This window comes from Leucopleurus acutus, assembly GCF_964270905.1.
Source record: "Leucopleurus acutus genome assembly, chromosome: 13".
NCBI lineage: Eukaryota > Metazoa > Chordata > Mammalia > Artiodactyla > Delphinidae > Leucopleurus > Leucopleurus acutus.
This window is the reverse complement of record NC_139155.1, coordinates 68162806-68190418: the sequence shown is the minus strand read 5'-3', so window position 1 is coordinate 68190418 and position 27613 is coordinate 68162806. Positions and strand designations below refer to the sequence as shown.

Below are 27613 nucleotides of genomic sequence, written 5' to 3'. Positions count from 1 at the left end.
CGTACCTGCTGCCCCTGGCTGCCTCATCCCTGGGCCACCCTGGGCCTCCCTGCCTCTTGCACACCCACCAAACCCCCTGGTTCCATTGCAGGTCCGCAGGGCCCCCCAGGGAGCCCTGGCCAGGCTGGAGCTGCGGGCACCCCTGGAGAGAGGGGACCTCCAGGCCCCCCAGGGCCTCCTGGCCCCCCAGCCCCACTTGGACCACCCTACGCCCGGATCTCCCAGCATGGTGAGTCCCTTGGGGTCACAGCAGGTCCAGGTGGTGGTGGGGTGAGGCTGGCATGACCATCTGCCAGGCACCTTCTGTATACCAGGCTTGGCCTTGGGCCATAAGTCACCTGATCCTCCAGTGGGCGCTGTTGTCACTGATGAGGAAAACTGAGGGCCAGAGAGGGGAGATCACACAGCCAGGGCACAGGGGGGCCGGCTTCAGATCCACGAACCCTCCAGAGCCTGTGCTGGGAACCACCAGCATCAGGCCCTCCCACCAAGCCTTGGAGCTGGCCGGGATCCAGCCCTCAGAGCACGGGGAAGCTCAAGGCCTAGCAGCAGGACGTGAGCCCTGAACTCCCAAGGCCACAGCCCTGCCTCTGTGCTCAGAGAGGCCCTGCCCCTTCCGCCCAGCTGGGCCCTGACGCGCATCCTTCACCTTCTGCAAAGCCTGACTTGCACGCGCGCTGCCAGAGGTCAGCGCTTGGAATGCCAGGTTCAACCCCATCTGCATCATACCTTTGGTGCGTGACCAGGCACCATTCATTCATTCTCCCTCTCCAAGGGACTTCCCTGGCGGTTCAGTGGTTAAGACTCTGCCCTTCCAATGCAGGGGGCACGGGTTCGATCCCTGCTCAGGGAACCAAGATCCCACGTGTGGCGGGGTGTTGCCAAAAAACAACAACAACAACAAAACATTCTCCATCTCAGAGCCTCAGTTTCCTTATCTGTATGACACCCATGCACAGAAGCTTGGCACAAAGTAAGTGTCAAAAATGGTAACTTTTATTACTATTCCCATTAGGCACGTGACAGTACAGGCTCAGCAGGGTAGACACTTGCTGGATGTCACTGGCTAGACTCTGGCAGTGTCTCCCTGCTTCCTGGTCCTGCATGGCCAACAGTCTCCTGACTCCCCACCCTTGGAGTGGGTGCCTGGTGGCCCCAGCCATGCTGCAGGCTGTCCCACAGGGCAGTCAAAGCTGGCTTGGCAGAAGTGACAGGTTAAAACTGACTGCCCGGGCTTCCCTGGTGGTGCAGTGGTTGAGAGTCCGCCTGCGGAGGCAGGGGACACAGGTTCGTGCCCTGGTCTGGGAAGATCCCACATGCCGCGGAGCGGCTAGGCCCATGAGACATGGCCTCTGAGCCTGTGCGTCCGGAGCCTGTGCTCCACGGGAGAGGCCGCAGCAGTGAGAGGCCCGTGTACTAGAAACAAACAAACAAAACAAAAAAACTGACTGCCCCACTCTGCCCTGCCCAGCCCAGCCCTGCTCACTCATCTTTCCTCCCCCAGGGGACCCATTTCTGTCCAACACCTTCACTGAGACCAGCAGCTACTGGCCCCAGGGACCGACTGGGCCCCCAGGCCCCCCAGGACCCATGGGTAAGTTGAGTCCAGGTCTAGGGTAAGGGGCAGGGTTGAGGGATGGCAGAGAGACTAGGGCTGGCTATCAGGAGGGAGCTGATGGTGGACTTCCTGGCATTGTACTGTTGAGGGCATCATGTCTTATTCCAGGTCCTCCTGGACCTCCTGGTCCCATGGGCATCCCTGGGAATCCTGGACATATAGTGAGTATTTCTCCAAGTACTCCCACTCTTCTGTCCGTCCATCCACCCACCCCCCTGCACCCAACCCATCCATCCACTCACCTATCCACCCACCCACCCACTCAACCACCCATCCATCCATCCTTTCATTCATTCATTCAAGCATTTATGGAGCACTTAATGTGCAAAATACTTTCCATAAATCTTCTTATTCAGTCCATGTAACAAGAAGCAAGTATTGTTATCACCTAAGGCCAAGAAAGGTGGAGATTCTTGCCCTAGGGCTGTGGCCAGCACATGGCAGCTTCCAGATCAATGCAGGGACTGTCTGACTCCAGGGCCATCGCTCTGAACACTGAGCTGTATGCACTTCCTGTTGTGTGCTAGGCATTGGGTGTGTGGTGAAGGGCCCAGAAGCCCAGGGCAAGCTGGGGTGCCCTTCCCTACCCCTCTGCCCCCTAAGTCCCTGCCCCCTCTACCCTGCCCCAGCACAAGGCTGAGGCCCTGTCTTGTTGCTCAGGGACCCCCAGGCCCCACTGGACCCAAAGGAATCTCCGGCCACCCAGGAGAGAAGGGCGAGAGAGTGAGTATTGAGGTGGCCCTGGGTGGAGGATTCTGGGGAGTCCTGGGCACCCTGGGTCAGACCCTCTGACAGCGCACTCCATTCTTCTCCTCCCTCCTACAGGGACTGCGTGGGGAGCCTGGCCCCCAGGGCTCCATGGGGCAGCAGGTAAGTGATGCTGCCCACCCTGCAGCACCCCCTCCAGGATCCCACAGACCCAGACCCCTGCTATGGCTCCATCTCCTATGGCCAGAGCCCCTGTCCCTCCCTGTCTGGTCCAGTGCAAGCTCCGTCTCCTTTCTCACCCCCTGTCTCAGGGTTCCATCAGCCTCTTAGGATCAGGCTGCCTCCATCTCCCTCGCTCTCGCTCTGTGTCTCTGTACCTGTTTGCCTTCCTCTATCTTCCCTCTGTGTCTCCATCTCTCTGACTCTTTGTATTTCTCTCTTTCTCCATCTCTCCAACTATGACTGTAGATTTGTCTGTTTCTCGCTCTAGTTTGGTCAGTTTTTGCTCCATGTATTTTGAAGCTTTGTTATTAGGTGCATACACATTCAAGATGTTAATGACTTCTTGGTCCTTTTATCTGTATGAAATGAATATCTTTCTCTCTGGTAATACTTCTTGTCTTGAATTCTATTTTGTTTGATATTAAAATAGCCACACCAGCTTTCTTATGCTTGGTGTTTGCGTGATATATCTTTTCCAATCCTTTTACTTTCAACTTGTTTGTCTTTCTATTAAAAGTGCGTCTTGGGCTTCCCTGGTGGTGCAGTGGTTAAGAATCCACCTGCCAATGCAGGGGACATGGGTTCGAGCCCTGGTCAGGGAACTGGGATCCTGCATTCTGCGTGGTGTGGCCAAAAAAAGAAAAAAGACATATTTGAGTCTTGCTTTTTTTTTTTAAACAGCCTAACTATTGAGTTCATTTACATTTTTTTTTTTTTTTTTTGGCCACACTGCCCAGCTTGCAGGATCTTAGCTCCCCAAAAAGGGATTGAACCCGCACCCTCGGCAGTGAAAGCATGGAGTCCTAACCACTGGACCACCAGGGAATTCCCCATTTACATTTATTTATTTATTTGGTTGCAATGGGTCTTAGTTGCAGCAGGCAAGCTCCTTAGTTGCAGCTCGCAGGCTCCTTAGTTGCAGTTCGTGGTCTCCTTAGTTGTAGCATGTGAACTCTTAGTTGCAGCATGCATGTGGGATCTATTTCCCTGAGCAAGGATCGAACCCGGGCCCCCTGCATTGGGAGCATGGAGTCTTTTTTTTTGTTTTTTGTTTTTTGCGATACGCGGGCCTCTCACTGCTGTGGCCTCTCCCGTTGTGGAGCACAGGCTCCGGACGCACAGCCTCCAGACGCACAGGCTCAGCGGCCATGGCTCACGGGCCCAGCCGCTCCGCGGCATGTGGGATCTTCCCGGACCGGGGCACGAACCCGTCTCCCCTGCATCGGCAGGTGGACTCTCAACCACTGCGCCACCAGGGAAGCCCAAGGGAACATGGAGTCTTAACCACTGTGCCACCAGGGAAGTCCCTCCATTTACATTTAGTGATGTATATTATTATTGATATGGTTCTGTTTAAGTCAACTATCTGGCTATTTGTGTTCTGTTTACCCCAATGTCTCCTTTATTTCTTTCTCTCCCCTTCTTTTCCTGCCTTCTTTTTTTTTTATTTTAGATTTTTAAAAAAATTTTATTGGAGTATAGTTGATTTACAATGTTGTGTTTCAGGTGTACAGCAAAGTGAATCGGTTATACATATACAAATACCTGCTCTTTTCCCATATAGGTCATTACAGAGTATTGAGTAGAGTTCCCTGTGCTATACAGTAGGTCCTTATTAGTTATCTATTTTATATACAGTAGTGTGTATATGTCAATCCCAATGTCCCAATTTATCCCTCCTCCCCCCTTTCCTCCCTGTTAACCATAAGTTTGTTTTCTACATCTGTGACTCTATTTCTGCTTTGTAAATAAGTTCATTTGTACCTTTTTTTTTAGATCCCCTACCTTCTTTTGGATTGAGAATTGTTCTGTGTTGTCTCTACTAATGACTTTTTCACTATACCTCTTTGTGTTACTTTTTTCATGGTTGCTCTAAGGATAACAATATGCATCCTTTTACTTGAATTAGTATTATACCTCTTCATGTATACATAAGAACGTTACAACAGTATAATCCATTCCCTTCTGTCCTTGTGCTATTGCCATCATATATTTTACTTCTGTATTTGTTATAAATCCTCAATACATTGTTGTTATTGCTTTAAACAGTTGACTTTTAAAGAAGTTTAAAAAACAAAGAAAAATAGTCTTTTACATCTCATGATGTATTTATCATTTCTATACTCTTTATACCTTCCTGTAGATCCAGATTTTCATATAGTATCATCTCTCTTGAGCCTAAAGAACATCCTTTAGCCTTTTTTGTGGTGTGGGTCTGCTGGCAACAAATCCTCACTGCTTTTGTTATCTCAAACTGTATTTAACCTTAATTTTTGAAAGATGTTTTCACTGGATATAAAATGATAGGTTGGCAGTTTTATCCCCCTTTATTACTTTAAAGATGTTGTTCCGTGGTCCTCTGGCTTATGTAGACAATTACAATTTCTCATGAGAAACTGACTGTCATTCTTATTGTTTTTCCCCTGTACATAATATGTCTCTTTTTCCTTTGGCATTTAAGACTTTCTCTTTACCCTTGGTTTTCATCAGATTGATCATGATGTGGATGGCTGTGATTTTCTTTGTGTTTATCCTGCTTTGGGTTGGCTGAGATTCCCGGATCTGTAAGGTTGCTGGGTTGTGTTTTTCGTTGGTGGTTTTGTTTAATGAATAAAATTCTTTTTTACAGCATTTTTTGAGTTCATAGCAAAATTGAGTAGAAAGTACAGAGAATTCTCATATACTCCGTGTCCCCACACGTGGATAGCCTACCCCACCATCGACATCTCACATCACAGTGGTGCATTTGATACAATTGATGAACCCACATTGTCATGTCATTATCCCCCAAAGTCCATAGTTTACATTAGGATTCATTCTTGGTGTTGTACATTCTATGAGTATTAATAGATGTATAATGACATGTATACACCATTGTAGTATCATATAGAATATTTCACTGCCCTAAAAATCCTCTGTGCTCTGCTTATTCGTCCCTCTCTCCCTTCTAACCCCTGATCTTTTAACTGTCTCCACATTTTTGCTTTTTCCAGAATGTCATAAGGCTGGAATAATACAGTATGTAGCCTTTTCAGATTGGCCTTTTTCACTTAGTAATACACATTTAAGATTCCAGCGTGTCTCTTCATGGCTTGATAGCCCTTTTTTTTTTGAATAATATTCCATTGTATGTACCACAGTTCATTTATCCATTCACCTACTGAAGGACATCTTGGTTGCTTCCAAGTTTTGGCAATAGTGAATAAAGCTGCTATAAATATCCAAGTGTAGGTCTTTGTGTGGACATAACTTTTCAATTAATTTGGTTAAATGCCAATGAGTGCAATTGCTGGATCATATGGTAAGAGTATGTTTAGTTTGATAAACTTTTTTGTAAGTTTTTGTAAGAAACTATGGTCACCATACTATATCTTAGATCCTTAGATTAGAACTTAGTCATCTGGGAGTTCACTGGCAGTCTAGTGGTTAGGACTTGGCACTTTCACTGCCATGGGTTCAGTCCCTGGTCGGGGAGCTAAGATCCCTCAAGCTGCACGATGCAGCCAAAAGAGAAAAAAAAAGAACTTAGTCATCTTATAACTGAAAGTTTGTACCCTTTTACCAACCTTTCTCCATTCCTTCCCTCCCCACAACCCAGTCCCTGGCAACCACCGTTCTACCGTTCTACTGTTTCTCTGAGTTCAACTTTTCTTTTCTTTTTTTTTTTTTTTTCCGCATTCCACGTATAAGTGATACCACACGGTAGTTGTCTTTCTCTGTCTGGCTTATTTCACTTAGCATAATGCCCTCCAGATTCATCCATGTGGTCACAAATGGCAGGATTTCCTTCTTTTTTAAGGCTGAATAATATTCCTGTGTGTGTGTGTATAACCCACGTAGTATTTATCTGTTCATCAATCAATGGACACAGGTTCTTTCCATATCTTGGCTATCATGAATAATGCTGCAATGAACATACCTCTTCAAGACAGTGATTTCCTTTCCTTTGGATAGATAACCAGAAGTGGGATTGCTGGATCACACAGTAGTTCTATGTTTAATTTCTTGAGGAATCTCCATACTGTTTTCCCTAATGGCTGTACCAGTTTACATTTCCACCAGCAGTATACAAGTGTTCCCCTTTTTCCACATTCTCACCACCATTTGTTATCTCTCATCTTTTTGATAACAGACATCCTAACAGGTATGAAGTGATAGCTCAAGTTGTGGTTTTGATTTGCATATTCCTGATGACTAGTGATGTTGAGCATCTTTTCACATACCTATTGGCCATTTGTATATCTTCTTTGCAAAAATGTCTATTCAGGTCCTTAGCCCATTTTTTAATTGGCTTATTTGGGGGTTTTGCTATTGAGTTGTATAAGTTCCTTATATATTTTGGATATTAACTCCTTATTGGACATGTGGCTTGCAAATATCTTTTACGATTTCATAGGTCGCCTTTTCATTTTGTTGATGACATTTCCTTTCCTGTGCAAAAGCTTTTTAAATTGGGTTGTTTGTTTTCTTCTTGTTGAAGTTTAAGAGTTCTTTGTATATTTTGCATATACAGAGATACACCTTTGTACACCTTTATCAGATGTATCTTTTGCAAATATTTTCTCCGAGTCTATAACTTGTCTTCTAATTCTCTTGACATTCACTTTTGCAGAGCAGAAGTTTGTAATTTTAATGAAGTCCAGCTTATCAATGATTTCTTTCATGGATTGTGCTTCTGGCGTTGTATCTAAAAAGTCATCATTAAACCCAAGGTCATCAAGGTTTTCTCCTATGTTATCTTTTTTTTTTTTGCGGTATGCGGGCCTCTCACTGTTGTGGCCTCTCCCGTTGCGGAGCACAGGCTCCAGACGCGCAGGCCCAGCAGCCATGGCTCACGGGCCCAGCCGCTCCGCGGCATGTGGGATCTTCCCGGACCAGGGCACGAACCCGTGTCCCCTGCATCGGCAGGCGGACTCTCAACCACTGCGCCACCAGGGAAGCCCATCTCCTATGTTATCTTCTACGAATTTTATAGTTTTGCATTTTACATTTAGGTCTGTGATATATTTTGAGTTAATTTTTGTGAAGAGTATGAGGTCTGTGTCTAGATTCATGTTTTTGCATTTAGATGTCCAGTTGTTCCAGCATCATTTGTGGAAAACACTACCTTTGCTCCATTGTATTGCCTTTGCTCCTTTGTCAAAGAAAAGTCAACTACATTTATGTGGGTCTATTTCTGGGCTCTCTATTCTGTTCCATTAATCTATTTGACTATTCTTTAGCCAATACCACACTGTCTTGACTAGTGTAGATTTATACTAAGTTCCCTCTAAGCACTGCTTTCACCATCTCCCACAAATTTTGCTAAGTTGCATTTTTATTTTCTTTTTCTTTTTTTTTATTTTTTATTTTTTTGCGGTACGCGGGCCTCTCACTGTTGTGGCCTCTCCCGTTGCGGAGCACAGGCTCCGGACGCGCAGGCTCAGCAGCCATGGCTCACGGGCCCAGCCGCTCCGCGGCATGTGGGATCCTCCCAGACCAGGGCACGAACCCGTGTCCCCTGCATCGGCAGGCGGACTCTCAACCACTGCGCCACCAGGGAAGCCCTGCATTTTTATTTTCATGTAGTTCAGAGTATTTTAAAATTTCTCTTGAGATTTGTTCTTTGGTCCACCTGTTATTTAGAAGTCTTTTGTTTAATCTCCAAGTATTGGGGGAGTTTCCAGTTATCCTTTTTTGTGAGGGGGGCTGTGCCTCGCGGCTTGTGGGATCTTAATTCCCCGACCCGGGATCGAACCCATGCCCCCTGCAATGGAAGCTTGGAGTCCTGACCACTGGACCGCCAGGGAATTCCCTCCAGTTATCTTTTTGTTAGGGATTTCTAGTTTAATTCTCTTGTGGTCTAAGAGCATACATTGTATGATTTTTATTCTTTTTAATTTGTTGAGTTATATTTTATGGGCCAGAATGTGGTCTATCTTGGTGAATGTTCCATGTGAGCTTGAGAAGAATGTGTAATCTGCTGTTGTTGGATAAAGTGGTCTATAGATGTCAATTTTATCTGGTTGATTAATGGCATTGGCGGATTCATATATTTCTCTTTGCAGTTCTGTCGGATTTGGCCTCACATATTTTGATGCTCCGTTGTAAAGTGCATACACATTAAGGATTGTTATGCCTTCATGGAATGCTGACCCCTCTATGTCCGTGATAACTTTCCTTGCTCTGAAGTGTGCTCTGTCTGAAATTAATATAGCTACTCCCACTTTTGTTAAAAAATTAATTTATTTTATTTATTTTATTTTATTTTTGGTTGCATTTGGGTCTTTGTTGCTCCGTGCAGGCTTTTCTCTAGATGCAGCGAGCGGGAGCTACTATTTGTTGCAGTGCGCAGGCTTCTCATTGCCGTGGCTTCTCTTGTTGCGGAGGATGGGCTCTAGGTGCGTGGGCTTCAGTAGTTGTGGCACACAGGCTCACTAGTTGTGGCTCGTAGGCTCTAGAGTGCGGGCTCAGTAGTTGTGGTGCACGGGCTTAGTTGCTCCGCGGCATGTGGGATCTTCCTGGACCAGGGCTTGAACCCATGTCCCCTGCATTGGCAGGCGGATTCTTAACCACTGTGCCACCAGGGAAGTCTGAGGCTCTGTTAATTTTTTTTTTTTTTTTTTTGCGGTAAGCAGGCCTCTCTCACTGTTGTGGCCTCTCCCGTTGTGGAGCACAGGCTCCGGACGCGCAGGCTCAGCGGCCATGGCTCACGGGCCCAGCCGCTCCGCGGCATGTGGAATCTTCCCGGACCGGGGCACGAACCCATGTCCCCTGCATCGGCAGGCAGACTCTCAACCACTGCGCCACCAGGGAAGCCCTCTGTTAATTTTTTTAAAAATCTTTCTTCTCTCTGTGCTTCACTTAGAATTATTGCATTGACCTGTCAAGTTAGTTGATTCTTTCTTCTGTTATGGCACATCTTCAATTAATCCCAGCTAATTAATTTTTTATTTCTAGTATTATCATTTTTATTTCCAGGATTTCCATTTGATTCTCTTTTCATAATTTTCACATCCCTCCTGAAATTCCCCATCTCATCACCCATTGTATCAATTCCACTAGATTCAATTTTTTATTTTTGGCTGCGTGGGTCTTAGTTGTGGCAGGCGGGCTCTTCACTGAGGCACGTGGGAGTTTTGTTGTGGCACGTGGGCTTTTCACTGCAGTGCGCGCGATTCTAGTTGTGGTGTGCGGGTTTTCTCTTCTCTAGTTGTGGCATGCGGGTTTTCTCTTCTCTAGTTGTGGCATGCTGCCTCTGGGGTGCATGGGCTCTGTAGTTTGCAGCGTGCAGGCTCTCTAGTTGAGGCACGCGAGCTCAGTAGTTGTGGCATGCAGGCTTAGTTGTCCCACATCCCTTGCATTGGAAGGTGGCTTCTTTACAACTGGACCACCAGGGAAGTCCCTCCACTGTATCCGTTAACATAGTTGTCACAGGTATTTTAATCTCCATGTCTGGTAATCCCAGTACCTGGGTTGGTTATGGGTCTGTTTCTACTAACTGATTTTTCTCTTGCATATGGGTCACATTTTTCCATTTCTTCACATGTCTAATAATTTTGTATTGCATCCTGGACAATATAGACAATATAGTGAAGACAGTCTTCCTCTGAAGAGTGTTGAGTTTTGCTCTATGGTGTGGCTCCAACTCAGCTCTGTGACTTTAGCATGGGCATTTCACGGACCATCCAAGGATTAGAGTGGAGTATTTATACAGATTTTGCTCCCCTACTGTGGCTCCCTGCTTTCCAGCATTTCCCCTCCGTTTCCTCCTTCTTTGTCAGTCTTGACCCCGACCTCTGATTCCTCAGGCCAATAAGACTAAAGCTTGCTGCTTGAGCTGTTTGCCAGGCAGAGGGGGTTGGGATGAGCCCTCAGAGGAAAAGCCATAAATATACTGATGTTACCCAGTGCAGTTCCCTTCTTTCTAAGGTCAGATATCCTTCAGTTACTGGCTGCTCTTTATCACTTTCCATTGCCTTCAAACAGTTGTTTTTTTGCATTTTTATCTCGCCCAAACGAGCTACTCTCTGTCTCACCCTTGCTCAGCCTCTCTTCCTCTCTCTATCCTCGCCTCTCTCACTGTTCCTACCTCTCTCTCCTTGCAGGGAGAACCTGGCCCCAAAGGAGACCCTGGTGAGAAGAGCCACTGGGTAAGCCACTAGCCCAGCACTGCCCTCCCGCTGCCTCCCCGCCCTGGACACTCAGGAGATTATTTGGGGGTGGGGGCACCCCATCCAGATCCCCTTTGCAACCTGGTCTCCAAGTGGGGAGCCTTGCCAGTTCTCAGCCCCAGCGTCCTCCCCTATCCTGTCCCTCCCCAGTGGGCAGGGCCAGCCGTATCAGCAGACCCTACATTCTTTGCCTCTGTCTTTATCCGTATCTCTGCCTTCCTTCTGCGGCCTTTCCAGGCCAGGGTGACCCTGCCAGTTCCTCCTGGGCAGTTTGGGCTGACCCAGTCCAGACTGCATCCCCTGCCTCCATAGCCCCCTCCCAGCAAGGGCTTTGGCTTCTGCTCCCCTGTCTGCAAAAGAAAGGGAAGCATGAAAACAATATCCACACAGAAGAACGGGACAGGAGGCCTTAGGAGAGCCATGCAGCAGAGGAAGGGAGTTGTAGAAACGCTGAGGTACACAGGAGCGCTTCGGTAAAAGGGACAGGGCACTAGACACCACCATACACATAGGAATCCGTGAATCACAGGAAGGGAGACCTGGAAACCACCATGGACACGTTGTACATGGTAAATGAGGTCAGGGGACCTAGATCCATTGTACCCAAAAGACCTATAATTAACATGAGGTCCCAGACAACATCACATACACAGGAGACCCATGAGGAGTGGGAGGAGAGGCCTAGAAACTGCCATACGCACCAGAAAACCATGGAAAATGAGATGGGGGATCTGGAAACCACTGTACACAAAGGAAGCCCATGAAGGCTGGGAAGGGAGGTCTAGAAACTGTCACATACACAGCAGACATAGAATAAATGGGAAAGGGGACCTAGAAACCACATGTGGGATCCTAGAACCTTCACATCACGAGAGAGACTTGCAGTGAATGAATTTCAGGGCCTAGAAATCACCCACCCAGGAGACATGGGGGGAGGACTAAAAGCCCCACGGTGCAGGGACCTGGAAACCATCACTGATATAGGACACATTTGGAAAACTGGATGGGATGGGGGCAGACAGGAGAGGCAACTGGGGAGTTCTTTTGGAGGCTGGTATTGTGCCTCCCTCCCTCGTCCACCCCTCTCCCTGGTGCAGTCTGGCTGGGACGCCCTACTTCCTGGCAGGCATTAGTTAATGAAGACATGGGAAGCACCCAGCGCCTGCCCTGCCCTCTCTGCTCCTGATTGTGGGGTCAGTGATAGATACAGCCGTGGGAGCCCCCCACCCTGCACGAGCCCTCCCCCATGTCTTTCCATGACTTTTGGGGTCCTGCTACCTCTCGGGCAAGCCTCTCCCAGCCCCTCACTGCCACCCCACTCCCTTACCCACTCTCTACCCACTAGTGGCTCCAGAGCCTCTTAAGCATACTGCCTGCTTAGGCATGAGCTGGGCTGGGGGTCAGCTAGACCCATGTGATCCCAGCCCTCTGCCGCCTCTAGGCCCCTTCACTGGCCTCTCCCAGAGACCTTTCATTTGGAAACACATTTTTCACCCTGCCCAGAGGAGGTGGGAGAGGTGGGATGAAGGCTGAATTAGGCTGGGCAGCCCCATCCCTATATGGGGGTCCCAACAGGAGAGCAGATGCCTGAACTCTCCCAGAACAGACTTCAAACTCAGGACCACCTGTGGGAGGGGCCCTCACAAGAGGTAGCAGGGCCCCTGCCCATCCACCTGCTTTCCACTTACCCACCTGCACTTCTGCCCCTGCTTGCCGCCTGCCTGGGAGGGGACCCGCTGGGCTGGGGGCTGCATGAGGCTTTGGGGGCTGGGGGAACAGCTCTGTTGGGGGCAGGTGGGGATGAGGTCTGTGTGGGGAAGAGGCCTGAGGGCTCCTATACACACTCCACCTACCAACCCCCACTTAGTGAAGCTTTTGGAGCCACTGACCTGGCTGTGGCTCAGCATTGACACCCAGTGGTCATGAGGATGCAGTGCAGGCACTGCCTGGGAGTGACGGGGCTCAGCTGGCCCATCGAGACCAAAGCTCATACCCCTTATTCAGACAGGAAAAACTGAGGCCCAGCTCCACAGAGTGAATTGTTGGCAGAGCTTGAACTGAAGCCCAGGCTTTTCAGCTCCCAGGACTGGAGGAGCCAGCTAACTTTCCCCAAGCGCCTCCTTGGTGGGTGCCAGGCCCCAGGCTGGGCACTGTGGACATAGATGTGATTTGGACACAGTTCCCATCCTCAGGGTGGTCACAGTGGGGTGGGGGGAAACAGACCAGTAACCAGCAGTGACAGGACAGGGGGAGCTCAGCTATGATTGTGGAGGGGTAGATTTAGCATCTTCTTGGATAAGGAGACCCAGGCCGAAGCCTGGCAAAGGGTGTTCACGCAGAGGAGAGGAAACATCACATGCAAAGGCCCTGGGGCAAGAGTGGGCCCAGGGTGTTTGAGGAGCTGCAAATACTTGGAGTGACAGAGTGTGACAGGTAAGGAGTGAGACAGAGGTCATAGAGGCTTTTAGGACTTGAGAGGCCATGCTGAGGAATTAGAACTTTGTTCTATGGGCAGTGGGGAGTCATTGAAATATTTATAAGTAGGGAAGTGACATGGTCAGATTTTTGTTTGCAAAAGATCCCTCTGATTGCCATGTGGAGAAAGGATGGGAGAAGGGAGCAGAAAGAGAGACTAGACAGGAGGCTGTCCTGGTCACCCTGGCAAGAGGCTGTGGGGGCCGGAACTGGAAGGGGGACAGTGAAGAGGGACAGATGTCAATGGAGCTGAGAGACACTTGGGTGCTTGTCTGGCTATGGAGGGGGGAGCGAGAAGTTAAGGGAGATGTTTACAATAGTAAAAGAGAGAAGAGAGCCAGGAGAAGCTGGCCTGCTGAGTTTTCTCCATGGAGAACGGGGAATGTCTACATGACAGCCGAGTGGGGGTGTCCAACAGGCCCTGGACACTAAGACCAGGATTGGAGGGCACTGGGACGTCATTGGTGCAAGCAGCAGGCCACCCACACAGAATATTTTTTTGGCATTTTCCCCCATATTTTTACTTCGAAAATTTTCAAATATATAGAAAATTTGCTACAATGACTATCCTTGTACCCTTCTTCTAGACTGACCAATTATTAGTATTTTGCTGCCTTTGTTCTTTCGCTCTTTATATATCTATAGATCTTTTTTTTCTAATCCATTTGAAAGGAAGTTGCAGACCTCATCCACATCTCCCCTAACACATCAGCATGTGTCTTGATAGAATATGGACATTCTCCCAAAGAGCCACAGTAACACTGTCACACCTGAGAAAGCTGACATTAATTCAGTGAAATGATGCCACTTAATATACAGCTTATATATAAATTTTACCCATTGTCCCCAAAATGCCTTTTGTAGCTAGTTTAAAAAAAAAACAAGATCAATCAAGATTCATGTGTTGCATTTGGTTGTCACATCTCTAGGTTCTTTTTTTTTTTTTTTTTTTTTTTTGCGGTACGCGGACCTCTCACTGTTGTGGCCTCTCCCGTTGCGGAGCACAGGCTCCGGACGCGCAGGCTCAGCGGCCATGGCTCACGGGCCCAGCCTCTCCGCGGCATGTGGGATCTTCCCGGACTGGGGTACAAACCCGTGTCCCCTGCATTGGCAGGCGGACTCTCAACCACTGCGCCACCAGGGAAGCCCTCTAGGTTCTTTTCATGTAAAATAGGCCCCCTGCCCTTTTCTTCTTTCTCTTGACTTTGTCATTCTGTGACTGTCCCACTGTCTAGATTTGTCTGACTGTTCCCTCGTGATGAGATGCAGGTTAAATACGCTTGGCAGGTGCACTAACTGGGGATGTGGTGCCCTCTTATTGCATCTCATCAGGAGGCTTATGACATTAGCTTGTCCCATTGTCGATGCTGGCAGTGGCTTAATGTAATTTTTGAAGGTCATCCATGTTTAGATGGGTGTAATACTTGAAGAGAGATTACTTTAGTGTGACCCGGTGACCCCCAGGCCCAATGGCCAGTCAGTGGCCCCATCCATGTGATGTGGACAGGACAGCCAGATCATAAGGGACAGTCTCAGCATGGCCACAGTGGGCTCGCTCAGAACAGACATGTTGGGAGGACTCTTGATTGTTAGATGTTTTTGTGGGAACAGCTTCCTTGAAGGTAGTAATTGTACCAAGATGCATATTATACCTCATCCCTTCATTTAATCTGTACTAAGTGAAGCACTCTGAGAGACTCCCAGATGTGTCAGGGCGGGAATAGTTCTATTGCTATCCTGGTGCTCTGTCAGAATTAAGATATCTACATTCCAGAAATAGCTTTAGTCTGGACTAGGAAAGAGGAAGGAGTGAGGGAGTGTGGAGTTTCGGCAAGACCGCGGACCCTATGCTGGGGGAGGAAAGGACAGACAGACAGACACTGGGAAGAAGTGAAGGTGAGGGCCAGCTGGCGGTCCCTGGCCAGCACCGGCACCACTTGAGACAGGAGACCCCAGAACAGGGAGGCCTAGGGGAGGGGTCTAAGGGCCGCTGCCGCATCCCCGGACCTGGGTGCTGAAGACTCAGCTGAGAAGAGAGGGTGGGACTGAGGGCTGGGCTCCGGGATGTGCAGCACATGGACCTGGAGTAGTCAGAGCCCAGGGAGGGATGGGCTCAAAAGGGCTGGGGCAGGGGCACCTGGGCCTGAACTTCAGCTTTGCCGGCATTTTAAGCCTGGCTTCCCAACAGCGATGCCACACAAACATTTTCTGATTTTACTCTTACATGTTCATTTGGACATGAGTGGGAAGGATATCGGTAAGTAGCCTGATCCCACCAATGGAGTTAATTAGGGTGAGACAAATACAGTATTTAAGGCAAAATTGAGTCAGTTTAAAGACTGTTAAGTAAAGAAGAGTACAAGTGGCCCAGGGATGTGGCAGGAATCATGCAGATGATGTGAGACCAACTGGTTTCAGGCAACAGAGATGGAGGAGGGGCCGGGGCTCTGCGGCAGTGTCTGGGCAGGTTCTGTGGCAGGCTCTGGGACAGCAGTGCTGCCCCTGCAGACTGGCCTCCTCCCGCCCTCAGTGCAGCAGGATTTGCAGGGGTGTGAGGAAAGAGCAGCCAGCTGGGTGGGATCCTACTGAGGAGGTTGCTTCTGCCTGCCTTGGCCCCCTCCCATCCTCTCCTGGTCTTGTCCCTGCTGTCCGTGGGCCCTGGGCTGTGGCAGGTGGTGTGGAGCTGCAGGTGCATGTCCAGGGTGGGGCATGGGCCTCCAACAAGCTTTGCAGGGCCCCCTCCCTTGCCCCCTTCACGGCTGCATCTGTCTCTTTCCTCCACAGGGGGAGGGGTTGCACCAACTACGCGAGGCTTTGAAGATTTTAGCTGAGAGGGTTTTAATCTTGGAAACAATGATTGGGCTCTATGGTGAGTAGAGACAGACAGACGGACAGACAGCCCAGCCCCCGCTTGCCAGGCTTCCCCAGGCCCTCCAGGGTGGAGCTGCCTGGGTCCAGTCAAGAGGCTGGATAAGGTACCTGCCCTTCTCCAGGTGGAGACCTGAAAGGTCAAGACCACCCATCTCTCAATGACTGGTCCCTTGTCCATGGGTGAAGGGGGGGGCCCTAGAAACCCAGGCCCCCACCCCTGTGGTAAGACCTGGGGCTCCAGACATTGTGGGTAATGTGGTTTTCAGGCCTGCAGGGGAACCAGAGGTGACAGATTTCAAGTCTGAAAGGAATTATGGGCAATGGAGCCAAACTCCAGAACTGCAGGGGACTGTGGGTAACAGAGCCAGACTGTAACAGTGCAGGGGGTTGTGGGTAATAACGTCAGAGCCCAGGCCCCCAGGAGGATTATGGGTAATGAATCCAGACCCCAGTCAGGCCTCAGCTCAAGAGAAATTGTGGGGAACAGAGCCAGTCTGCAGGCCCACAGGACAACAGGTCATGGGGCTAGACTCCAGAAGTGCAGGGGACTGTGGGTGACAGAGCCAGGCTCAGGTCCCAGGGGACTCTGGGTAATGTACCACCCACCAGTTCTGACCCCAGAGGCTCTCACTGGGCAGGCCATCCTGGCCCCAGGGTCCCCCTTTAGTGGCCTGAGAGACCCTCCCCCAGGCATTCACCCACCAGTTCTCCACCCATCTGGTCACTTGAGGAGACAAGTGAGCCCCATCCCCACTTAGAAGGAGCAGCCAAGGTCCCAACAGAGACTCACGCCCAGGCTCCTGCCCGGAAGCCAGAAGGAACTGGCCCCGCCCCCCACCCTCGGTGCCCAGCCCAGCCCCTGGAGGCCGGACACGCACCGTCTGCTCTTCTCGATCTCCCATCAGGCTCCTAGCTTACAGAGCTTCCTGCAGCAGCAGGCTCAGCTGGAGCTCCTGGCCAGACGGGTCACCCTGCTGGAAGCCATCATCTGGCCAGGTAATGGCAGGGTGGGCAGGCAGGGGCAGCCCCTGCCAGGAAGGGCCTGGGAAGGGCCTGGGGACACAGAAGGCACCTCCCAATACTGGATCCAGACTAGTAGACAGCCACTCTTCAGCCCTTCCATCCGGCCAGCAGACGGTGTCTGGCACAGAGGAGGTTCTGGTAACTAGTTCTTGAGTGAATGAGCACCTGCTCTGTGCCAGGTACCTCGCTGACACAGGCTCCAACAGATAAGACAGACAGGGTCCTGCTCTCATGGAGCTTAGGGTGCTGGGGGGAAGCCCTGGAACTGGGCATTAAACCTAGGGTGAGGAATACCACAGTGGAGTGAATACAAGTGGCCACCAAAGCCCACAAGTGCTCCTGATGCAGGCTGGGGGGGGTGGTAGAGGGCATCTCAGGAGGGCTTCCTGGAGGAGGAGGCATCTAAGTGGAGACCTGAAAGGCAAGGATCGGGGGCAAGTGAACAGGCAGAGGAACAGCATGGACAAAAGCCAGGAGACCAGAGAGAACCTAGAGGGACAGTTCCGTGAGGTTGCTGAGGGTGAGAACAGAGGCTAGAAGATCTGGTAGGGCCCCATTTGAGAAGGTCCTCGAAGGTAGGTCAGGGAGGCATGGAAGGAGGTTAGACACCACCTGGCTGTCATAGTGGGCCTAAGGAGGTCTCTCCACGTTAAACTGGAGCCTGTGGCTGGCCCTGGAGAGAGTCAGGGATCGGCCACCCCGTTCCTCACCTACCCGTGAAGAGGCCCCAGCCCTTCTCCCAGCTGCCCCATCTCTCAGCCCAGTCCTAGCGCATCAGTGCACACAGCCTCAGACATAATGTCCAACCTCCCATCTATTTTACAGATGGGGAAATTGAGGCCCCCAGCAGGAAGGAGAGCCAAGGTTAGAGCCAAGCCTCCTTCATTTGGCAAAACTGTAGGGCACACCTACTGCAGGCTGGGTCTGAGGCAGATCTCAGGGTACCCACCTTGGGGAGCTGCCCATTGGGTGGTGGGCAATCCTCAGCATCTATAGAGATGAGGGCCATGGGGTACAGGAGCACCAAAGGATGTGTGTGAGGAGAAGCCTTCCTGGAAGATGGGACCCTTGCGTTAGTCATAGAAGGTCCCTACGAGTGTGCCAGTAGGAAGTGGTGGGAGGGCAGCCCCCATGGGGACAAAGGCCTAGAAGTGGGAAGGTGTGTGGCTTTTGCTTCCAAAGCTGCTCTCGCCATGCCACAGGGCTTCCCCAACTTGTGAAAACTCAGACCATCTCCCAGACCTCCTCCCCTCTCCCAGAGGAAGGACCAAGGACCAAATCCCAGGCGCTCAGCTCCTTGTCAGGTGTCCCCCGACTCCCCTCTCAGGAGGATTGGGAGGGGAGCCAGAAGGGACACACTGTGGCCTTGGATCTGTGCTCCGCCCCCCTCAGCTGGCTCTGTCTTCAGCAGCCCAGGGAGGAAGTGCCAGGCACCTGGCAGTGTGGCCAGGAGGAGGGGAGTAGAGGAGATGGAGCCTTCCCCATTGGCCCATCATACACAGCAGGTGCTAACAAAAGACCCAGATGGGGCTCATGTTTAGATTATAATCAATAATGATGATAATAGTAACAGCTGTCACACATCCAGTCCACCTGGGCCGGGAAATTTACATCCATCATCTCCAGTCCTTGCAACAAGCTTTCTCGGTGGGCGACACTGTGCCCACTTCACAGATGAAGAAACACAGGTTCAGAGGGCTCGTGTGACTCCCCCGGGACATAGGGATAGTAGTGGTGAGGCCAGGGGTCCGCCCTAGGTCAGGTCTCTGAAGCGCCAGCTCTTTGGGCTCCATCGGCAAAGGTTCCCTGACCCCTCTGCTTTGCTAGGCACTGAGTGGGGCCTGGGGGAAACCAAAGCCCTGAATTTGATCATGTCAGAACAGCATCTCATGACTGATTCACAGTGACCAGACCTGCAGGAGCCCTGGGTCGAAAACACACCAACCTAGTGACCATAATAATCCAACATTTACTGTGAAAACCACTTTCCACTCTTGGTCACATTGAACACTCTGCAAGGGTGTGACAACAGGAGTGTCATCCCACATTCCAGATGAGGCTTAAAGGTTCTGGGACTTGCCCAAGGCCACATAACTGGGACATGATAGGGCCAGGACTTGGCCTGAGCTGATGTTGGAACCTGAGCTTTGAGCTACCCTCCTCCTATGCTCCCTGTTTTAGGGCATGAAATGTTCCTTGGCTGTGATTGCAGATACCTGTCTGCCCCAAGGGCGCCAAATCTCAGCCCAGAGGTGTATGAGACACAGGGTCAGAGTGCTAGACAGTTATGAGTATGAGGGTATAGCTCCCTCCCTGGCATTGCCTTCAGTGGGAAGCTGGTGCTCACCAGAGTCAAAGTGTCTCTCCTGTGAACAGTGTTTCGAAGGCTCAGCCAAGTCCTCCATCCTGGGGCCCTCCCCCTGGAAAAACAGCCCATCCTTCCGAGCTGCCTAACCCCTCATTTAACGTTGAGAGGGACTGAGGTGATAGTTACATAAGGCTTCCTGGAAGAGGTAGGTCCTGATCTGCATTTTAAAGGTTGAGTAGTTTTCCAGGTGGGAAGAATGCCAATTATCCGGTTTTACTCTTGGGGGCCAGCTTATTTGCAGGTTGGGGCATATCTCACCATAGCTAAATCGAAACTAACTTCAGTAATTACTGGAGTTGGCCAGGGCCTCTGTATCTGGAACTGTCCCCCTGGTTTTAGAGATGAGACAGCTGAGGCCCTGACAGAGGTCCAAAGCCACACGGTAGGTCAGTGGCAGAGCCTGGCCTTCCTAAACCCTTCCCCACTACAGGTGGCCTAACCTGAAAAGAGAGGAAGAGTGAGGCTGATGCCTGGCCTTAGTTTACCCAGCTCTGAAATGGGAATGATTCAGGGCACACCTCTGCTCCAAGATATGTTAACGAAGAAAAGAGCTATACTGTTTATGGAGCATCTGCTACATGCTAAGCATTTCAGAAACATGGTGGGTTCATTGATCCCCACTTGACAGAGAAAATCAAATAGAGGCCCTGAGTGTTCTAGTTGGGTTAGGGGCTAATAACTCCTGCGGGGAGGGGCACTAACCAGCTTTGCAGACCCCCTTCTTTCCCACACCTCTGCCTCTTAGACTTGGGCAGAGCCCCACCCCCCACCCCCTCAGAGGGCCAAGGGAAGGTGGGCACCTCACACAGACGTCACTAACCCGGCCTCTTTCCTTCCCTCCCACAGAACCAGAGGGGTCAGGGGCAGACCCTGCCGGCACGGGCACCCCCAGCCTCTTGCGGGGCAAGAGGGGAGGACACGCCACCAGCTACCGGATCGTGGCCCCCAGGAGCCGAAACGAGAGAGACTGAGTGTGGTGGTGGCCCCTTGGTGAGGGCCAGGCCAGGCTTCCCTTCCCAGCCTGGACTTGGCCAGCTGCCTCCAAGGTCCGCCATCCGTATTTATTAATATCCTCAGGGTCCCTTCTGCCACCTAGGCCTTTGGGGTGGGCATGTCTTGGTCCTGGCAGCCCGTGCGCATCTGCCTCCTATGAGGCTGAGCCGGGACTGGAGCCTGAGAGGGAGGTGTGGTCCAGGCAAGAGGTGAGGCTTTGCTCAGGGCCGTGGGCCTCAGTTTCCCTCTGTGAAATGGGGTGATGCAGGCCTGTGGGGAGGGGCGGCAGGTTTGGAGCTTCTGTCTTCTCATCAACCGCCTGGCCATCCAGGCCCCAAGCAACTGAGGGATTTGGAAGCTGGGGCTCTGCCCGGCCCTCAGCACACCCAGGGATGATGAGAGCGGGCAGTCTCACCTCCCCACTCCCCAGCCAAACCTGGGGGGCCCACCTGTACCCCTCGTCTCTTTGTTTTCTGGTGCTGGGTTCCTGACCCTGAGGTCAAGCTACCTGATCTGACTGGACATTCAGGGCTCCTTGTCTCAGTTCTGACCCCTGAACCCTCAGTCCTTCTCATGTCCCAGGCGGAGGGGGCATGGAGAGGGAGGGGCAACCTGCTCCCACAACGGCTTGTGACAGACACCAGGAGGTAGATGTGTATTGGCCAATAAAGGCCCCCAGCCTCACTGCCCACCGGCCTGGTCTCAGTGTGTGCTTAGATGAGGGGCAGCCGGGCAGGGCCAGCAGCCTTTCTTCTCAGTGGCCTTCACTATCCACCTGCAAAGCACAACTGTGAGGCCAGGGCTCCCCTGGCCATCACCTGGGCAGCTGGGGAATGGGGGTAGGTGAGCAGAACAGAGGCTCAGGCCATCCCCACCCCCTGGCCAGGTGTCCAGCAGGAGCTACCAGACCTCAGGGCAGCTTCCCTTCTCTGAGCCTGTTTCCTCACCTGTAAAATGAGGCTGATGGTGTAGTCCTCAGGTTTCCCAGTCTGTTTCTGGCCCCTGGCTGGTGACCAATAGCAGGGTCGGTCTCTGTGGCCCCTCCACTCTGGCCCTGGCCTGGGGTACAGCCTCACGGGTGACCAGAGCACAGGCCAATCCGGGGCCTACAGCCCCCTGTACTGCCCCTCAAAGTCCAGCTTCCCGGCCCCTCTGCCTTGCAGAGTTCCCATCGGTGACTCACACCCATGCCCCACCCTCTGTCCTCTAGGCTTTGGCTACACCTCCCCTCCCTGGGAGGGGGCAAGGACTGAGAGGGGCCAGGAGGGAGGAGCTGCTTCTACAAAGCTGAGGAAGCTTCTCCCCCACAGCACGCCCACATTGCTTCCTGCCCCCGCCCCCCCCCCCCCCCCCCACCGCAGGGCCCAGCCACCAGCCTCAGAGCCTGCCCTGGGGCTCTGGCCCTTGTCGCACTGAACTGGCCCTTGTCCAGCAGGGACACAGGGGGCTGTGGGCAGTGAAGGGATGCTGTTCCTGGCGAATCAGGGAAGGCTTCCTGGAAGAAGGTCTCCGTGTAGGCCAAGACCTGAGGATGGGTAGAAATTAGCTGGGAAACAGATGATAAATGCTCCTTGGCAGAGGGTCCAGCCCAACAAAGACCCTGAGGCGGAAGCTCAGTAACACTGTGTCTCTGGACATCAGGGAGCTGCTCTCCTGCAGTCGGCTGTTCATTCACTGCTCGTTCATTCTTTCATTCATTCATTCATCCCCCTGATGCTAATGTAGAAGAGTCAGACACAACTGCTGCCTCCAAGGAGGTCCAGGTTGAAAAGTGAACTGGTTTTTATTCTAAACAGTACCAGGGCAGGATGCTGGGGGGCCTCCTCTGAACCCACCCTGACTCTCAGCAGACAGGGCTGGGCTCTGACTTCCCACCCACAGGCCAGGCTTCTCACCTGAGAGCCTGCCTGTGCTAGGGGGGCCCAGGACCCTCAGGGTGGGTGGGCCCACCCCTCCCCTGAGTCACCAGCGCCTCGGTGCCCACATCCCCGCCGACCAGCAGTGACACGGCACCCTCCACACGGCTTGTGGCTGCCAGGGCCACCACCGCCTGCTCCGTGGGGAAGCCCATGCGCTCCAGTTGCTGCAGCCTGTGGGAAGGGGGGACAGGGAGGGAGTGTCAGGGCCGCTTCCAGCCCCCACACCAGGGGACCCCACCCCTACTTACCCCACCTTACCGCAGGGAGGAGACGGAGGACTTAGACAGCCGGAGTGGGCTCTCGGGACCCTGGACTGGCCCCTCAAGGAGTGAGGCCTGGATCCCCTTCTGCAGCATCTGCTCGTCTAGGGCTGCCCACAGCGGGGTCCCTGAGGGGAAGCTGGGCCCAGACCAGGCCAGTCCCACCTCTGAGGAGCCCTCCCAGAGCGGCTGCATAGGCCCCAGGCCTGGCGGGAGCGGGGCTGAGCCTTCTCTGAGGGGCCAGAGGCTAGGGGAGGCCATGTAAGGCGGTCCAGGGGTGGGCGGCCTGGAGGGGCAGAAGCAGAAGGCCTGACTGCCAGCCACCGGCATGGCTTCTACCACCGGGGCCAGTGTCCTCAGCATCACCCTCACCTCACTCCGGCAGGATGGGTGACAGGCAGCTCAGCCAGGCCACCTGGGGTGGGAAGGAGCTGGAGCGGCCAGCACCCCGCCAGGGCCCTGCACAGGACACCCTCCTGCAGTGCCTGCAGCCGCTGCTCAGAGATCTCCAGCCACCGGAAGGCCCCAGCCGCGTCTGTCTGCCCAGGGCAGGGCGGCGGGTCAAGGAAAACCACATTCAGCCAGGGGTGAGCCTGCGCCACATGCCAGGCCCCGTGCCAAGTGTGTGATGGGAATTCCCTCCTGTCTCCTCACTGTGGCCCTGCCAGGGAGGTGTCATCACCCTCGTCAGCAGTGGAGGCTCAGAGAGGGAAAAGGGCCCCTGCCTGAAGCTACCCAGCCAATGAGAGGCAGAGCCAGATGTGCCTCATCCCAAAACCTGTCTCATCCCCATTCAGCTGCCCCCTGCCCGCTGTCCCCTGAGGCCTGTTGCTGGCCTGCTCAGGCCTGTGACCCCAGGCCCACCCCTGGGCCCTGCCCCAGCCAGGGCGACATGCTCCCCTCTCCAGGATTCAGCCGGGTGTCCCCAATCCTAAACGACTCCAGGGTCAGCCTGTACCCACTGTTCCCTCTGACTGCACTGTTGTCCCCGACAGGCATTAAGCATCTTTGGAGCAAAAGCCTGTTTAACACACCTGCACCACCGGCCGCAGGTCGTTCCCCCTTTTGGTGCCAGGAGAGCCGCAGGCTCACGCTCACCCTGGTCCTTAACACCCTCTGTACTGTCTGCCAGGCCCGTGCTTTCCTTTTCCACTTCTCGTCACCTGAACCCCTCCTTCTGCATGGTCTCGGCATAGACCCACCTCCACTGGGACGTCCAGATTAAGTGCCTCCTTGGGCCCCTCAGCTCCCAGGCTCTCCTTTAAATTGTAATTGGTACCTCTACATGGCCACAAGCCCCCAGTTCCCAGCCCAGAGGCAGGAGAGAGGAGGACTTGGAGACGCTCCTGGGATGTGTGTGAATGTGGGGGCCCGACCTCTTGTGCCAATTCCTTCCCAGGCACCCTGGGGGCCCAGCCACAGAACCCACACGTCCACATTAGCCCTGGGCCCAGGCAAAGGATACAGGCCAGGCCAGCCAGGAGGCCACAGAAGAGCTGCAGGAAGGGCGGCTCGGAGCTGAGCAGTGGTGTCAGGGCGAGCAGCAGCCACGGCAGGAGCCGTGGTGCCAGTGCCCCACGGGGCCGTCTAGGGTTGTAACCCTGCCCCGCCAGCATGGCCAGGTGGACAGGCATGTATCCACAGCCCCCGGCTGCACGGGACACCCCGAGGCCTGCCAGCAGCACAGCCATCAGCCCGGAGGCCAGGGCAAGGAGGGTGGAGGCATGCAGGAACCGCAGTGTGCCCAGGTGGCACTCCTGCCGCCAGCCCAGCGTGGGCAGGAGCAGCAGGCTCAGCAGCAGCCCTGGGAGGGCCTTGTGGCCCAGGGCATGTGTCAGCAGCCGGTGCGCTGGGAGAGAGAATGGGCTTATGTGCCAGGTTAGTGGCCCTAACCCCCAAGGCTGGCCCCGGTGTGCCAGATGGGGAAACACCCTCCGCCAGGGCCGCCCACTAAGCCAGCACCCCCTCCCCGGGAGCCAAAGTCTGCCCACTGCCAGTAGTTTAATCACTGGTGGTGGGGACCAAGGGCTTCCAAACACTGTGACCGGCCCCCTGCTGCTTTAAGTAGAACAAGCCAGACCCAACACTCGGTCTTCTTAAGAACAACCAACCATGGATAAGTCACTTCACTTCTGTGAGCATCATTTGGGTTCCTCAAATGTAAATGGAAGCTGTCATTCTTGGGAAACAGGTGTTCAGCTGGGGTCACTCTTCAAACCCCTAGTGCCTCCTTCCTGTTCTTGGGCTTAGCTGAAAGTCTTAGTTTATTTTAAGGGAAAGCCACCCGAAAGGGGAGCCGTCTGAAAAGAATTCCTACTCACAGGCTCCCACCCCTGTGCTGGCCCCTCTGCCCAGGTCCTCGGCCCTCCCTTCTTGGCTGTAGTTGAGCTGGGCATGCTCCCATCCAAGGCTGACCTTCCCCAGGGCCCTGGGTCCTGTCCTTGCCTGACAACTGCAGGATGCATGCTGCTCCTGCCAACTGGTCTCAGGCCCTACAGCAAGTCTCCTGCCTCCTCCAAGGCCCATGTGGCCGGCCCTCACCCTGCCAAGGGTCCAGCAGCAGCTCTGGGGCCAGGACAAGGCTGGGGCCAGCTCCCAGCAGCCACAGGCCGCTCATGAGCAGCATCAGGACAGAGGAGGCGAGAGGCAGCGCCGGGGTCAGTAGGCCAGGGGGACCTCTGGCATGCATAGCTTGTCTGAAGGTGATCAAAGGTGGTCTTGGGGCTGTGTGCTAGGGGTAAAGGAAAAACAATAACAAGTTATTATTGCAGCTTTTATCTGACTTCCTTTCGGCTACCATACCAACAGTACCATTTTACAGAAATAAAAACTGAGGCTGGAGAGGTGGGTGCAGCAACTTGGCCATAGAGGACCTCAGAGCCTAACCATGTGTTTAGCCATCTTGCCATCCCACTGATGTGTGAGGATGGGAAGAGGCCAGGCCAAAAGGTCCCTGAGCCCTGATGGGCCCTGGAAAGGGGCCTGGAGTGGGAAGCACAGGGAATGGGAAGTTGAACGGGAGCCCTGGACTCCCAAAATTTTTTGGATTTGTGCAGCCCCCCAGGGCAAATTCAGAGCCATCTCCAGCTTTCCTCTGCCTCCCTCTTCCCTCAGGCTACAGACCAGCTACCTTCCTCCCTCCCTCCTCCCCTCCACTGACTTAGAGCTCCAGGTGGCCTGAGCTGCCCTTGACAGAGGGGGTAAGGCCAGCCAAAGGGCAGACAGATTAGGGAGGGGGTGGAGCAGAAGGGTTGGAGGAGAGGCAACAGGAGTCTCACACCCTGAGTGCACACAGTGACACTGGACAGAGACGTCCTCTTCCTCAAGCCCCAACCACAGCCCCTCTGACCCTACCCTCCCTTTCACAGAAAGGTTTCAGTATCCAGTCCACTTCTTCCTGCTGTTATCTCTCCCTGGGCAAATCTGGAGCCTCTCCTTCCTCATCTGTAAATTGGGGATTAAGAAAATCCATTCCTCATAGAATGAGAAAAAGGAATGGACTCAGGCAGTCCCACAGCTCCTGCTGGATAAACTGTAGCCATCCTGGCTGTCCCCAACAAGGGGAAGCCTGAACATGGAAGCAGCTGCTCCAGCCCTCAAATGTGCCAATTTCCTGCCCATGAGGCAAGGCTTTCTCTCCCATTCTCCCTCCTCACATCCAGCCTGTCCTCTAGGCCCTGCTGGAATCTCCTCACTCCTGTACCCTAGCCTGTCTCAGGACTCCCACTGAGCTGATTTTATAGGGCAGGAAGCAAAATCCCAGAGACAAGAAGGCTGCTTCATCTGCTCCCTTGTCATGGGCATCCTTGGCATCAAAACCCACCCGGCAGTTTCCTGCAGGAAAAATATAGGAAACTCCTCTGCCTGCGACGTCCTTCCCTTCATCTCTCTAACAGCAAACTCCTATTCACCCACTGAAGCCCAGCTCAAAGGTTCCCTTCCCCTCCTCTGGTCCCTCCACATCTTGGAGCCTACCCTATCCAGTGAGCACCGCTTGGCCTGTTTTTCTCTAGGCAGGTGGTCTGAACTCTGGGAGGAGGGGTGCTCCTCCTACTCATGGTCAAGTTCCCCAGGGTGCTCCTAGCACACAGCTCGTGCTTTATGTGTCTTCACTGAAAGAAAGACACTAGCTTTGCTCCAGGTCCCGCTGAAGGATTTGGTGAGCCCTGCCCTTCGCTGGGCCTGGGCATCTGCCTAGGGAGACTGGGTTGAGTCCAAGAAGTCAGGCAGGTGCAAGCCTTGCGGGGAGCCAAGGCACCCACTGCCAGCCTTCTCCTGCACCTTCACAACCATCCCGCCCCCCCACCCCGTGTACTTTAGCAACAGTGAGAGACTTGCCCATGGACCAGCAGAACTGGGATCTGAACGCCCCAGGTCGCAGTCACTTTATCTATAAAACGGGGCTGTGCAGCATCAGGCCCTGCCTACCTTACTGGGAAGGCGGGAGGACAGAATGTGAAGACAGGACGGGAACAATTCTTCCGGGTGATGGAGAGTGTGTGGGGGGGTGGGGGTGGGGGTCCCAGGCTGTGGGTGGGGCTCAGCTTTGTGACTTTAGGAAAAGTACCCCAAGTCCTTGGGCCTCAGTTTCCCCTTCTGTAAAAACAAGGATGTTGGATGAGAGGTGATTAAAGGGTCTTCTCAACCTCGACGGTTACTGGGGGGCTCTCGGGCCGGGCGCTACGTTCGGGGCCTCCCATCCAGCCCACCGGCCTTGGGCCCCTCCCCCGCGGACCGGGCCACGTGTCTGGGGTACTCACAGCACAGCGCGCCCCCCGCCCCCATAAGGCTGAGTGGAGCCCTTGGCTGGGAGTCCGTACTCTAGCTTCCCGCCGACACCCGAGCGCCCCGAGCCCATTCTGCTCGCCCTCGGGCGCGTGACCCGGGCCGACCGGTCGGCAGGCCACCCCCTCCTCCTCCGCCGCCGCCCGCCGATTAGTCAGCAGTTGTTCTAGGCCCCGGTCCCTTCCCCCAGCCCTCCCGCCGGCCTCCGTTTCCCTCCA

The 27613-nt window shown here is 53.2% G+C and overlaps 2 protein-coding genes across 2 annotated transcripts in view; one reads left to right on the top strand and one right to left on the bottom strand.

Moving 5' to 3' along the window:
* Nucleotides 1–20409, top strand: part of EMID1 (EMI domain containing 1) — a gene marked incomplete at both ends in the record, with an annotated part of 40510 nt that extends 20101 nt beyond the window's left edge. The window contains 8 exons of the mRNA XM_082852666.1: nt 92–229; nt 1505–1594; nt 1727–1779; nt 2279–2341; nt 2444–2488; nt 10636–10680; nt 15961–16045; nt 20285–20409. Coding sequence (XP_082708792.1) covers nt 92–229; nt 1505–1594; nt 1727–1779; nt 2279–2341; nt 2444–2488; nt 10636–10680; nt 15961–16045; nt 20285–20409 — 644 coding nt within the window. The remainder of the gene's footprint in view (nt 1–91; nt 230–1504; nt 1595–1726; nt 1780–2278; nt 2342–2443; nt 2489–10635; nt 10681–15960; nt 16046–20284) is intronic.
* Nucleotides 20410–22239: 1830 nt separating this feature from the next.
* On the bottom strand, nt 22240–27489 carry RHBDD3 (rhomboid domain containing 3). The gene is made up of 6 exons (XM_082853811.1): nt 27371–27489; nt 25152–25341; nt 24076–24459; nt 22983–23145; nt 22609–22896; nt 22240–22521 (listed from the first exon to the last, which is right to left on the bottom strand). Exons 2-6 carry the CDS (start codon nt 25297–25299, stop codon nt 22344–22346), a joined length of 1161 nt encoding a protein of 386 aa, XP_082709937.1. The 5' UTR covers nt 25300–25341; nt 27371–27489; the 3' UTR covers nt 22240–22343.
* Between the last annotated feature and the right edge of the window lie 124 nt (nt 27490–27613).

Excerpts from the sequence above, each read along its gene's own strand:
- RHBDD3 (XM_082853811.1), bottom strand. The coding sequence starts at position 25,299 with ATGCATGCCAGAGGTCCCCCTGGCCTACTGACCCCGGCGCTGCCTCTC. Across the intron at positions 24,460-25,151 it reads GCTGCTGGACCCTTGGCAGG|CGCACCGGCTGCTGACACAT; the intron begins GTGAGGGCCGGC and ends TCTCTCTCCCAG. Across the intron at positions 23,146-24,075 it reads CCTCCTGGCTGGCCTGGCCT|ACGCGGCTGGGGCCTTCCGG; the intron begins GTATCCTTTGCC and ends CTGGGCAGACAG.